At 36.0% G+C, this 14,334-nt stretch overlaps 2 protein-coding genes and 1 long non-coding RNA gene across 4 annotated transcripts; 2 read left to right on the plus strand and 1 right to left on the minus strand.

Moving 5' to 3' along the window:
- The first annotated feature begins 1,817 nt into the window (after positions 1–1,817).
- LOC141405285 (uncharacterized) lies at positions 1,818–3,768 on the plus strand. The gene is made up of 3 exons (XR_012413175.1): positions 1,818–2,148; positions 2,227–3,069; positions 3,134–3,768. It is a non-coding gene; the product is annotated as an uncharacterized lncRNA (long non-coding RNA).
- Positions 3,769–6,620: 2,852 nt separating this feature from the next.
- LOC141405642 (succinate dehydrogenase assembly factor 2-B, mitochondrial) lies at positions 6,621–7,578 on the plus strand. Its single transcript, XM_073990223.1, has 3 exons — positions 6,621–6,785; positions 6,863–7,068; positions 7,125–7,578. The coding sequence occupies exons 1-3, from the start codon at positions 6,768–6,770 to the stop codon at positions 7,393–7,395; spliced, it is 495 nt and encodes a 164-aa protein (XP_073846324.1). The 5' UTR covers positions 6,621–6,767; the 3' UTR covers positions 7,396–7,578.
- Positions 7,579–7,887: 309 nt separating this feature from the next.
- Mlh1 (DNA mismatch repair ATPase Mlh1) lies at positions 7,888–11,145 on the minus strand. 2 transcript variants are annotated; one of them, XM_073990221.1, is made up of 5 exons: positions 10,765–11,145; positions 10,146–10,582; positions 9,653–10,080; positions 8,913–9,582; positions 7,888–8,589 (listed from the first exon to the last, which is right to left on the minus strand). In XM_073990221.1, exons 2-5 carry the CDS (start codon positions 10,520–10,522, stop codon positions 8,028–8,030), a joined length of 2,037 nt encoding a protein of 678 aa, XP_073846322.1. In that variant the 5' UTR covers positions 10,523–10,582; positions 10,765–11,145; the 3' UTR covers positions 7,888–8,027. The 2 variants fall into 2 exon arrangements, with proteins under 2 accessions (XP_073846322.1, XP_073846323.1); XM_073990222.1 differs by having other exon boundaries at positions 10,146–10,708; positions 10,765–11,122.
- Between the last annotated feature and the right edge of the window lie 3,189 nt (positions 11,146–14,334).

The raw sequence follows: 14,334 nt of genomic DNA on the forward strand, positions 1-14,334 counted from the left end.
GCTTAATTTTATTTTGTGGTCATACGAAATTGTATGCTATTGTGAACGTAAAAACTAAAAGTGGTTTGGATTTTGGCAAACATAATTGATAATAATGAATAAAAGAAGTGACAGTTCATATGACATTGATAGGTAGTGTAAACAACTCTTAAATCATTGTGGAATAAGAAGGTGTTACATCAAGCCCATGGCGGAATAAGAAGGTGTTACATCGATAACAATAATTGGGCTATTTACCACACCAAACGTCAAAATAACGCATTATTGTGAATTGCTTGTTTACCTTTTGAATGTAATTTTATTCACAATAATGCATTTTAACAACTAATGTGATAATCAGCTGTTTTTGCCGTTGTACCTGCCCAGCAAAAAGTTTGCATCCGCGGATGCAGTTGAATCACTACAAGTGTACGGTACAAGCGCCGTTGGAGTACAGCTTTTTCTATGAATTCACTTATGAATTTTACAAGGGAGCGCGCAGCTAGGATGCACTCCATTTTGCTTCCACAGCTAGGATGCACTCCATTTTCGATCCAAATCACAGCTTTTGATATAGTGTTTTGGATTGAATTTAAAGGGACTCTTCGGATTGCATTTTTAGTCAGTCTAATGCTTGGTTTACATTTACGAAATCCACTCGATTTCAACTGTCGTTACAGCAACTTCTCTCAATGAATTTAAAGCTGGGTACTCATTGTCAGTTTTGTTGCTTGCTAGTGTGGCCGTTCATTTTTGTCATTCATCATACAACCACAAAATATATGGTCTGTTCCTTTACTTTCGAAAATGGTAAAACCGGCAAAAGTAGTAAAAGTTGTAAACTGCGCTCATATGAATTGTATGGTGTCTGAAGTAAAGGAACGCTTTTCAAGTAAAAAGTGGTAAAACTTGAAGATTCTTGCACATAAAGGAACAGAGCTATTTTGTGGTTGCTGGACGGTTGGACAGTTATCGATAATTCCGAAAAATCGACAGTCAAAGCTGATCGTGTGTAGTAGAGCTGGCAAAAAATCGATGGCACTATCGATAAAATCGATAATTTTTTAAAAATTAAATATCGATAGATAGTTTTGCCTATCGATATTATCGGAACAAAAATCCGCAACCTAAAATTCATTGAAATAAATAGAAATTTCGCTGCTTTTCGGTTTTGTGTGTGTGAGAAAGTAAGTCCGTAGTTACACGTACACACTTTTCAGAAAAGAAAATGCATTTTTTAAAATTGTTATAAAATAAAATCAATTGTTTATTCTCCTTTACATTTCTGTAAACTACTTGCGCAAAATTTTAAGAAAAGCATTGACGTTTCCGCCATTTTCATCTCCAAATTAATGGTGTTGACAACTTAACGATAGTATCGATAGTAATCGATATTTTAAAATATTATATCGAAAATATCTAATGTTGGGAATATCGATGGTTTGCCAGCTCTAGTGTGTAGCCCGCTTTACTCTCAGAACAACGATAAAATATGTCCCATCTCTAACAAATGAGAGAATTTATCGAAATAAATTAATTATGACAGGAAAAATACAAAATTTAAAAATTTATTAAAAACCCAAACATTTTTAGAAAAACTGCAAAATATGAATGAAAAGTAAACGTTTTAACGACTAGTATACATTCAAATCATAGCAAATTGTGTCTTTTCTTTCACTGCACTTGCAGTTCTTGTTAATCGTTTCAAATTGGGTCGTGTACGTAATTAAGAGAACGAACGACGTGATTCAAATGCTGGTATAAACATGGCATAATTATTGCTGGGAAAGTTATCGTACACACCTAAAGCAGAGTACACACGGTCCAACAAAACTGACAGTCATTGAGGTCTATTTCGTTAATATCAAAGTCTAGCTGAATAACATGGCAGAATAAGAAGGTAATCTCATTTGAAAAAACCGTCCTTGAGCTGCCAAATACAACCATGCATTTGAAACAATATGAAAGTTGTTGTTATTGTATGTCAATGACAACAATAACAACAACTTTCATATTGTTTGTTTACGTTTTATTTATATTTTTATATTTCTGGAGAATGTGTGAAAAGTTTTTGTTTTTGATGGTCTATTGGTTCATAGAGGACGTCTGTGAGGCTGGATAATAAAATATTTTCGTAATTTTGGAAACATTTTCCACAATATATAAATGGTAAGCAATGCGGATCACTACAGAATAAATCGTGAAATACAACGTAAAAAGATTTCTTACTTAAATGTTATTATATAGTTACAGAGTGCAGCAAAGGCAAGAATAATGAACAAAGCAAGGAAAGAGCATTTGCTTACCAGCAGTCAAGGTTCCATTCGAATGCGATGATGCGAACACAAACACAATCATTTGAGGAATATGAAAATATCTGCGCTAAATCCACTGCCACACTCTTTATCATTTGGACTGCAACGAGGGTCTCAATGAATATGTTGGTCTATGGTGTCCTGATTCTGACCACTAACTACCCCAAAATATTGAGTGTTACTTTCGACAGCATGTTTAAGTCGCCCACGCAAGCAACAGTGAACTGAGGACTGCAACAGGGTGCCTCCACATAACACCAGTGGACCATCTGCATGAGAAGACGAAGGTTTTAACGGTGCATCAGCACATCAGGATGTTTCCAATACAATACCTGCTTGGATGTTATCGCAGAGAGCATCCCTGTCATGATTTAGTGGAAAGGCTTTCCCCACCCATGTACATCCACAGAGATATTAATGATTTAGAACGAGCCTATCAGGCAGGCTTGAATTGAATTTATACTGCCTGCATCGTACTCAGAGACCATCCCCCATCTTTACAGCAGAATAACGCCAGCTGTTAAGACAAAAAAAGCTGCCTCAATTCATATTGGGCCCGAATCAATGTGGACCACACGACACGCTGCACTTGTTTAGTTGCTCACCTGTCCTCGGATTCTTTATGTATCAGCTTTTAAAGGTTGCAGAAATTTTAAGTCTGGATACAGAGGAACCAGAAGTACATAAGTGAAATAATAAAGGAACGAACATACTTTCGTTCCTAAAACAGCATTAACCAATTGATGTGCCTTAACAAGCGTCAGCGAACAAGCCGGTAAGTTTTTGGATTGGAGCAAAGATGAATGAGTTTATATTTACATTCATATTCATATTGACAGGTCACCAAATTGCTGTCGAATCATGTCATAGTACCATACGCGACCGCCGTGGACCTCTCATCGCATACCACAAAGATTAAGGTTTTCTTGCAAATATGGTTCCGCCTTGAAGAAGGATGTTACCTTCCACATCCTAAGATGGCTAACAACAATTTGTATAGCATTCCTAAATTTGAAGAAATCAGCAGGTGATTCCTGACGCACGCAACGAGTCTTCGGTCGTGTTCGTCTCCCAATCCAATGTTCGTCAACCCATAAGGTTGAGTCCTGATGCTGAAAAGAATATCATTGCCAGAACAACGTTAAATTGGGTAAAAACCACTTTGCTGTTGCCACCACTAAAGCTGCGCCCAAGAGCGCTACAACGCTACGGAACACGTGAAGCTAAAAAGAAGAAAGCCGCGGCTGACACCCCCCCCCCCCCCCCCCCAAGATCTAAACTTTTGAAATCTTATAAAATCTGTGAGAATATTGTACTCTTTTTATACTACAAAATGTATGATTTTTTATATTTAGGAATATATATAGAACCAACTTTATTTACGCAGCCGTATCTGTTTACAGTATAAATTTCTTAGGAAACAGATCTATGTATGTTTTGTATTTACAAAAATAAAAACTTCCAAAGGAAAAAATATGATGTCATTATACACATGATTAAACACGCTGGATCTCATTTTGGGGAGTCACTTCAATATTTATCGTGCCAATTTGGTCCATTATGTTAGCAAGCAATGACTTGCCCATGTTTGGGAGAAATATTCCGATACGCAAAGGTTGGACCATCCATTTAAATTGGTCGCTGTAGGAGTTTTAAAGCTTTTGAACAAATATATCTGAAAACATAGACTTGAGCACGAAACACATCATATCACTGTTAAGAGGACCACAAGGAATTTAAAAGCGATTCACGAACAGCCTTAAGCGAAAATTTTGTGTGGGGGTACTCGAAGGACTGGATCGATATAGTCCATGCTTGATATATGTCTGGAAAAAATATTGCCATGAATAATGTTTATGCAAAATCAGTTGATCTGCTCGTGAGTTACCGTTCGCACCAAATCTTTGAACTTTTATGGGGGTTGTACCAGAAGAAGTGGACCGATATGCCCCATAGTCGAAATTGATTAATATTTTGGAAAAATATGACGAGGCCAATATTTGGACCACTTGAGCTGATCCGTTCGAGAGTTATCCTTCAGACGGGCGGATATACAATGCAAAATCCACTCCAAATGGTCTGAAAAAATTAAATTAAAAAATATGAAATTAAATTGCTTTCAGATTTGAAATGTAAATAAAACTGACATATGTATGTTTTAACAAATACATACAAAGCTTGTCAAAATCATTTTGTCAATGAAGGGACGGCAAAGCGAATACAACTCTGTGAGCTCTGAGCGTGAGCTTACCTTGTATCATTGTATCATGGCTGAATAATTACTTTCCTAATAACTAAATTATACCTTAAATGTTGTATTTCAATCATTTTTGGCTAACAAAAAGTTTTTATTTGCCAGAAAATTGCCGTAAAAGTACGTTGACAGTCAGTTTTGTTGGACCGTGTGTACTATGCTTTAAGCTGAGTACACATTGCCATTTTTGAATGACAGCTTTGCTCAGATAATCGGTTGCTTGCCAATGTGACCGTTCATTTTTGTCATTCATCATGCAACCACAAAATGTTTTGTGGTTGCTGGACGGTTTGACAGTTATCGATAATTGCGAAATATCGACATTCAAAACTGACAATGTGTACTGCTAAGCGGGGTACACACGATCAGTTTTGATTGTCGATTTTTAGGAAATATCGATAAATGTCAAACTGTCCAGCAACCACAAAATATTTCGTGGTTGCCTGCATTGTGACCAGATTTGAAAAAGTGTTCCAGCTAAATCAGCATTAAAATAATGCTAAAATAAATATTAAAATGCCAAAAAATAATGCTTCATTTAAAAACGTTATTTTTAATAAAATATACCCTCCCCCACAGTATAGAAGGTTGGTTTTTCCGTTTGTAGCGCATTGAACTAATTATGAAGTATATATTCATGACAAAATTCTTAGTCGATCTATGTATGTCTGACCGTCTGTGGTAATCACTCTAGCATCCACAAAAATTGAGATGGGGCACTGAATTTTTGAAAAGATGTCTCTTTTGTTTGCATATGAACTAGATGAACTAGATCGGACCATGTTTTGATATAGCCCCTATAAAACGGTTAGAGGTTTAAGGTTCCAAAAACCTTCTCCACCAAAAAAATGTGGTCCCATAAAAAGGTACCGGCTAATTAAAATTATTTTGGGTGCCATTTGGGTTCAAAGTGGTTAAACAACTTCTTCACCATAAATCAAGGACACATGCCCAATTTTTGGTTATGGACTCATATAACGGCACCATCGGTTTTAGTTTTTGTATTTACATCTTCGGGCAAAATTGGATATCATTTGGCATTTAAAGTTCGCTGTGGTTAAAAATTTCTCGATCGAAAATTTAGTACATAGGCTCAAGTTTTGCTATAGCCCCCATATTTCAGGAGGTTTCAAGCTTTTAGATGACTGAATTATTAAGTATTTGGGGTTCTCAGTGGTCAAAAAAACTTCTCCACCTAAAATAGTGGTATTGGTACTTTCGTAACAAAAAGAAAACCTAAGGGGTACTTTACACGGTATGTTTTTTACATATGAGTTGTCACTTCTGCCATACAAAATGTATATGCAAAGTGACAACTCATATGTAAAAAACATATCGTGTAAAGTACCCATTATTCCATATCAGTTCTGAATATTTCGTGGTGGAAGTATAACAAGTTCGACCCGGGCAAACTTAACGTTTTTTACTTGTTTTATTTTATTTGCTTATTCGCATTTTTATTCCTTTAAATCTGAACAAAGACGAAAATTTTGGTGTTTTGAGCTGTTCAAACAGCTTTTATATTCAATTCAACCAACATTTATCAGATTTTTTAATAATAAAAAATGTACTAAAATATCTCAGATTTCGTGGATAAAATAATGCTAACAGTTCATCTTCGGACGGCTCAAAGAAAAGACGCATAGACGCAAATTAGATTCTACGCCCACGGGCTTTAAAATAATAACCTAAAAAACTTTTGTAATTTTAAAAATAAATAAGAAACAACAAGGTTTAAATACCTTTTAACAAATTGTTGTGGAAATACCGCCGAGACCAAGAAACCGAAAGGAACAAGGCCACTTTAAGCACAAAAAAAAAAAAAAAATGCTAAATTTATAATGGAAAAATGCTAAGAAAAATGGAAATTTTGCTGCTAAATACAAAAAAATAATGCTAAATATAGCTGCAAAAATGCTAAAATGGCCACACTGGTTGCCAGATGACTGACAAAAATGAACGGCCACATTGGCAAGCAACCGATTATTTGAGCAAAACTGACAGTCAAAACTGATCGTGTGTACCCCACTTAATATCTATGGTCAAAATCGAACATAAGCAAAAAGTCGATTAATCGAAAGTCGACTTACCTATCCCTACTCTGTGTTTGTTTTGATTTTGCTGCGACGAAAAACATTGGATCGGCAAATTAACAAAATTAAAACATTAATTAACAAAATTAAACATTACACCAATAAATTAAATAAACTTTCATCAACATGTTGCGTCAAATAATGGTGAGTATATAAATACAAACGATGTTATATTGTAACTCAGACAAGTTTTAACATTGCATAACCTTATATTTCACCAGACAACTGTGGGCCAACGCACACTTACCCCACTTCTAGCCCGCACACAACGTTTTTCCGCAGCTGCTGGTGATGGTAAAGACGGCAAACAGGAGGAGGTTGTAAATCATGCAGATGTTCCCATTATAGACTATGAAGATCCGGACTATTTACCTTTACCTGAATATCCATTCAAGCCTAATGAACCCTTGGATGTAAAAAAACAAAGGTAAATTAGAGATAATAGAATTATTTTTTAAGCAGCTAATAGCACCATTTTTACAGGTTGGTATATCAATCACGTAAACGCGGTATGTTGGAAAATGATTTGCTTTTGAGTACCTTTGTCGCTAAGCATTTGAAAGACTTGAATGCCGAGCTTACCGATCAATATGATCGCCTCATCAATGGTGTCACCAATGATTGGGATATCTATTATTGGGCCACTGAAAATAAACCCACACCCCCTGAATATCAAAACGAAATCATGAACATGTTAAAGGAACATGTGGCAAATGCACAGCGTGAAAAACGTTTGAGACAACCGAATTTGTAAAATGTATGTTAAGTTTTGTTTCCAGTGAAGTGAAATTAGTCATCCGAAACTGCGAATGAAATATTTACAAAACGCAGGAAAAGGCTATAAGTTTTTCTGAAGCAGTTGACGATTTGTACTTATGATTAGTTTGTGATTTTTAGAATGTAAATGTTTATGAATAAACTAAAGTGTTAACTCTGACCTGCGGTAGAATTCTGGAATTTTGCAAATTTTTGTCGTCGGCTTTTAGCGGCTAATTCTGGCAATCGATATCGCGTTTTCTTGATCGAAATTAGGAAAGTATGTTCATCAATAATGCGCATATATCAATCACGGTATGAAGAGTTTCCATTTCCATTCAGACGAGTCGAGAGGATAAGTGTGTACATATTGACAGGAAGACAGCACCTTTTCTAAACATCCAACTGTCTCATTTTGAATTTGAGACCGTTCGTGTACAAACCAAATGTGATGTGATTGTAATGTTGTAAACAGGAGTACAACTCAATGTTAACATTTTAAACTTGTAACATGTATTTTCTTGAACTTATTTTTGAAATTATATAAGTTATTAATTTGATAATGGCATCATACATCATAATCGCATGCAGTACATATAGGAATATTATTAACAAAGAAAGTTTTTCACGTTAACACCTTTCAAAAACTTTGTAAAGTGAGGGTAAGTTTGCCAATTCGTAAATGTATTTCTTTAGACGGTTTGGTGGAAGTAAATACTTTTTAAAGGCTGGATATATGACGTGTTCTACATTCCATTTGTGTTGTTTTGGAATAGCCCGTAATTCAACTTCTGAGACCATGGCATAATAACGCGCTGTTTCACGGCAGAATGTTTCGAAACACTCCTCTTCAGTTTCCCATTCAACTTCTGTAGCCAATCGTAACATATAAATTGGTAGAAATGTTTTACTCGGCATATATTGGGGGAGCAATGATGGAAGAGACTCTAACTCGCCGTTGCTATTAATAGTCAGGGAAAAATATTCACGCATAATTGGAGATTTTTCAATCAATATCTCAGAAGCCCTCGCAGCTAGTTCATCTTTATCGCCATCTTCTTCGGTCCAACCGCTTTCGGGAGTATTCAGGGCTAATTTAATTAAATCTTTTATCGGCAATGGTTTTGGTATCAGATTTATCATTTTGTGATTTTCAAATTCGTACAACAAACGTTGATAAAACAATTCTTCACTAAAATGAAAATAGAGCGTGAAAAAACTTTTTTTTTCATTTATGGCCTGTTTCACTAAAACGATTCGAATACAAATTCCTTCGAACTATGTACTATCAAACTTCTCTTTTTTTTTTGAAACATACCTATTTGATTAATTTTTGCTTCCAATCAAACAAAAATGTTCTACAACAACAGGAGTTTGGTAGTATTTCGAACGAATTGGAATGGTCTTAGATAAACTGGCATTTGGGATTTCATTTTAAAGAACTACAGGCAGAGGTAGTAAAAGTAACTCCCATTACTTTAATAGACCTTTTACTTGTAACAAATTAAGCCTTACCTCAATTTAATTGTATCGCCCATATACAGTTTAGTCTCATGTTGAAATAAGGCAAATTGCTTATCAACAACACCAACAAAAACCAACTCCTTTACCATCTTTCGAATGTCAACGGAGCAACTATTTTCTATTTGCCTTTGCATATTTAGAATGCTAGACAGTTTAACTTCCTTAGATTTCTGTTTTACAACATCACGAAAACTTTCTTCTGCTGCTGCCATCGCGTTAGATGAAGAACTCGATCCACTTAAACTCATCGACGATGAACACCCAGAATCATTTAGTTTTACCCCATCAACATGTAGGAATTTGTAAATGCTTTGTTCCTTGGTGTCGGTTCTTATCATATTTTGTGGATTTATTCTTTCCACGCTCATATTTTTCAAAGTGGCATCAAGCTCTTTGTTATCAGCAGGGGGTTCTGATGCACCAGGCATTTTTAATTGTTTATAAAATGTTCGGGTTTCATTGCTGCCCAAAAGTTGTGATTCCAGATTTTGTCTAATTTTTTCAATAATTTCATCTTCGTAAAGGAAGTGCACTTCATGCTTTGTGGGATGGACATTGACATCGATATTCGATGGAAGTATTTCTAGGCTTATGTAGGCAAATGGGTGCATGCCTTTGGGTAAATACGTACTATAAACGCTGTCAATTGCAGACTTTAAAGCTGCGCAAAGGTAAGTTTAAATAATAACTCATTATACATAAATGTGAATATAGGTATCCAAATTACTTACATGACAGATCCACAAGTCGGTGATTAATAAAAAACAACATAATGCCTTTCTTAGAGCTGTAATTCACTTTTGTTATGAATCCCTTCATTTGGAATTTGTGAACATCATCCTTCAACTCCACTGGTAACAGTTCTTTGGCTATTGCGGCACCATAAATTGTCTCTATATTTGTTTGTTGACTGCTGTTGGGTGCTGTTTTCACCGATGGCTGCTCACCATAACGTTTCAATGTGAAACCCACCTTTGCATTATGTATGGCATACTTGGACATAACATCCGATATTCTTTGGAATTCTTCGTTGGGCGACTTTAATGCCTGTTTCCTTTGAGGCATATTGTAAAATAAGTCTTCGATTGTTATAATGGTTCCCTGATTGCCAGCACAGGGCTTTGGTGGAGCCTTCAGCTTTCCGTCTTCATAGGAAGCCCTATAGAAAAAGTACTTTATTTCAAACACCTTTAGCTTTGGTTGCATTACTGCATTACTACTCACTTGTATCCACATTTTTCTTTGGCAGTCTTGGTTTGTATTGTCAAATGAGCTACATGACTAATGCTAGCCAAAGCCTCTCCTCGAAACCCAAATGTAGCAATGCTAGTTAGATCTTCAAATGTTGTTAACTTGGAGGTTGTGAAGCGTTCACAAACAATACCCATATCTTCTTTTCTTATGCCGGTACCATTGTCTTGGATTTGCAGTAATTTGAGTCCTCCCGATTTTACTGTGACTTGTATTACCGTAGACTTGGCATCCAAACTGTTTTCTAAGAGTTCTTTCAAGGCATTTGCCGGTCTCTGAATGATTTCACCTGCGGCTATGCGATTCACAACAACTTCATCTAATTTTTTAATAATACCAGGTTCCTGCATTGTAGATTCCGACTTATCTCTGGCGTAATCTTCTTAATTGGAGAGACAGGTTTGGTGATCCTTGGAATAAAAAAGTAATCCGAGGATAAATTTATTAAGAAATTGGGCTTAGCTCTAGTTTAGCAACATGATGTGATGTTTTCATCGGGATAAGATATACCAATATTGTGCAATATGAAGTGAAAGCTATAATTTGCAAAAATTGTGAACAAATTGTTATTTTAAATTGTATTGTATATTACCGTAATCAGTAGGACAAGATCTATCGATAGAAAAATGTTAAATATTTGCTGGATTGGATAAGTTGTTCTCAATATTCTTAAGCAAAATTAGATTGATTTTTTCCCGCGCTCTGCACATTCATTACTCAAAAAAACTTTTCAACTTTTCAATAATTATTTGTTAAAAAATTATATAAACATATTTTAATATAATGATGAGAACCTTTTCTGCAATTCTTAATTTATTTAACGTTATTTCTTATTTATTTTCTGAAAGTTTAAATTTATTTTATTTTAACCTTTCCAAGCAAAACAAAAAAGCCGAAAATAATAAAAATCAGATTTGTTTACTTCTTCTTCTTCTTCGACATATGTTTTTCATATGTCTATTCCACCATGTTTGGGGTGGAATTTTAAAGTGACATGAGACACTAAGTCTATGTTGCCACTTTCACGGGTATAAATATATTTCTTGGGATTTTCTTAGGTTTCTTGTGTTTTCCATGGGTATAATTGTGTTTTAAGTTTCCATGTAGTTTTGATTATGTTGTATTTTTTAAATTTTGCTGCATCTTGGGATTTTTGTAGAAATTTAATTTTTCATTGGTATAATATTCTTTTAAATTTAAATTTTGATTATGCTTTAAATTTTAATGTCTGCTTCGTTATAATATTTTACTAAGGCAAAGTATGCCCTAATGTTATTAGATTTTAGAATTTTGTCGATTGTTGGTTGATAAATGCGTAGTTCCTGCAGGTTTTGCAATAAGGAACGTCTAGTAATGGGGTCAATATCTGGGCAATTAAAGGTGATGTGGTCCATAGTTTGGACTTCACCACAATCACATCTGTCCGAGCTGGTTATATTAATTTTATGGAGATGTTGCTTCATCTGGTTGTGGCCGAATCTACGCCTAATAATTGTTGTTGCGACTCTTCGGGGCATTTTAACGTTTCGGAACCAAGGAAGACAGTTGACTTTAGGAGAAAACGAATAAAATCGCCTGCCGTATATGCTTGCATCCCATTTTTATTGCCAGGATTTAACTGCCGAAGATTTGTCGTGTTGCCTAAAATCAGCTGGACATAAATTTGGGTAAGAATCGGTTGGGTTATGGTTAGTCGCAATAAAGTCCACATATTCGTTTCCATCGATGCCGCAATGGCTAGGCACCCATAGAAAGAGTACGGTGAAGGCCTCCCTAGACATATGGTACACCTCATTCTTTATTTTATAAATAGAGGGATGGGTATTTTTGCAGTTTTGGGATCCAATGGCCTGAAGGACTGATTTGCTGTCAGTAATGATGATATATTTTCCCGGATCACAGGTTCTGATAAGCATTAAGGCTTCAACTATTGCATACGCCTCCGCGGAAAAAATAGAGCAGTTGTTATCTAGTGTGAATGATGCTTCGATGTCCAATGAAGGCATCCATAGGGCACAGCTTGTTTTGTCTGCAGTTTTAGAACCGTCGGTGAATACTCTGTTGTAATCGGGAAATTTAGTATGCATGGTGACGTTGTACATATCAACAATGCCCGATGTCGACGAGCTACTTTTACAGATGTCCAAAAATGTTAGATTGGGGAGTAACAAGTTGGCTTGAAGCGGATATTCATATTGAATAGGTCGGTGTAATTTGATGAGGTTATTTCCTGTTGCTTTTTCTTGATACATTTGGAAAAATGTGGGCCTAGCTTGAAATTGGTCATTATATTTTTGAATAAATTTGTTAGCTGGATTCCTGCAATCGGCAATAATGTTATTAATATAACAATTGGCTAGGAATTTGAATCTCTCCGGCAACGGCATAACGTTGGCCTCTACTTCCAGGGACTGTGTGTGGGTGGAAATCATTGCTCCCAGAGCAGTTCGAAGTGCTCGGAGCTGGATTCTTTGTACCTTGAGCATTTTGTTTAAAGGACAATCAAGTAGAAGATGTGCCATATATTCAATTTTTGGCCTTACCACTCCGATATATAGGCGAATTAGTTGCTGCGGGTTGCCTCCCCAGGATACCCCACATAACGACCGGATGGTGTTCATGAACTGGAAAGTACTTTTATGTATATGATCAACGTGTGGCACAAGACTGAGTTTGGAGTCTATAATGAACCTCAAGAAGTTAAAGTTGTTGACACATTCAATGCGTTCGCCATTAATAAGTAAATCAGTGTGGAATTGTATGGAAGAGCGACTAGAAGGGTTGAAGATCATGCACTTTGATTTTTGCGGAGAGAGGTCCAGTTGTAGTACCTTAAGTCTGTCGACTAGACTATTCAATGCATTTTGTATTTTCCTTTTAGCAGCATTTATGTCTGCATCTGCGCAAAAAAACAACAAGGTCATCTGCGTAACCTAAAATTTCCACCTCCAGGTCTTTGAACACGTCATTGATGTACACATTGAAGCTTAGCGGACTCAAAACAGAGCCCTGCGGAGTTCCCGTAAAAGATCTTCGAGTATCCAGTTTGTCGGAGTCAATGATGAGTTCTTTAAAATAAAAAAGGCGATGTAATATTGGACAGGTGTGGTCGCTTATGCCGAGCTGCTTATATTTTTCAATTAAGATGTTAATATTTACGTTGTCGAAAGCACTTTTTATGTCGAGGAATGTAGCTATCAAGTATTTATGTTCTCTTTTTGCTAATTGAGCCGCAGACCATAATGTGGTGACATTGTCCCTAGTTGATCTGGCTTTACGGAATCCAGACTGGGCATCATGTAATTTGTTGTTAGATTCAAGTTGGTGATCAATTCTGCGAAAGATCATACGCTCAAATATTTTACGCCAGCAAGAAATTATAGCAATGGAGCGAAAGGAGTTTGGATCATCGACCGGTTTGCCTCTTTTGAGTATGGGACATACCTTATATTGCATCCAAGAGTGTTGAATATCTCCGGAGCGCCATATGTGATTATACAGTAATAAAATTTCAGCTTTTACCCAGGGTTTCGGAGTCGAGGTATTTTTGGCTCGACTCCGACTCCGACTCCAGACGATTTTTTTTCACGACTCCGGCTCCGACTCCGACTCCGGGTCGACTCCGAGAGTAAAATCCGTAACACTAAAAGTGAATAAAATTTGCACAAATTGTTAACTTTTTCCTATATTTTGGCCTATATAGGCTAATGTGGTACTTTTTCCTTACATATTCATTAGAAAGGACATTCGTTCGAATACATTCGAACATATCAATATTGTTCCTGCCGAATCTTACATTGAAAAATAGCAAAGTTAGAACGTTTTTGTCGGTTTTCCTTTTTGGCACGAGTATATTCTGTACGGAATTCTTCCGCGTGAGAAAATCGTTAAGCTTTCAAAATAAGTGAAAATGAAGGAGCAATACAAATCATAAGGACTACATGCAAAACAATTATAGGCAATTCATGACCAAGTTTCAAACTGGATGTAAGCCAACCTTTTACGAGTAGTGTGCTTAGCCTCAAAAGGAGACTCCCAGTTGTAAAGCTCAATAACAGCCATTTTTCTTGATTTTTTTTCCGAGAAAACTACGTAACTTTTTGGCAGTTTTGTTTTCTTCATCTGAAAGAGAAAAATATTACGAAGTTTTGAGGCCGTCAAC

This window comes from Musca autumnalis, unplaced genomic scaffold, assembly GCF_047663935.1.
Source record: "Musca autumnalis isolate F117 unplaced genomic scaffold, ASM4766393v1 scaffold_5, whole genome shotgun sequence".
Taxonomy (NCBI): domain Eukaryota; kingdom Metazoa; phylum Arthropoda; class Insecta; order Diptera; family Muscidae; genus Musca; species Musca autumnalis.

Bases quoted from the DNA above. Each gene is read 5' to 3' on its own strand.
- LOC141405642 (XM_073990223.1), top strand. The intron at 7,069-7,124 runs GTAAATTAGAGA...CCATTTTTACAG, and splicing joins TTGGATGTAAAAAAACAAAG to GTTGGTATATCAATCACGTA.
- Mlh1 (XM_073990221.1), bottom strand. From the start codon at position 10,522: ATGCAGGAACCTGGTATTATTAAAAAATTAGATGAAGTTGTTGTGAAT. The intron at 9,583-9,652 runs GTAAGTAATTTG...ACCTTTGCGCAG, and splicing joins CCGACTTGTGGATCTGTCAT to CTTTAAAGTCTGCAATTGAC. The intron at 8,590-8,912 runs GTAAGGCTTAAT...TTTTCATTTTAG, and splicing joins GGCGATACAATTAAATTGAG to TGAAGAATTGTTTTATCAAC.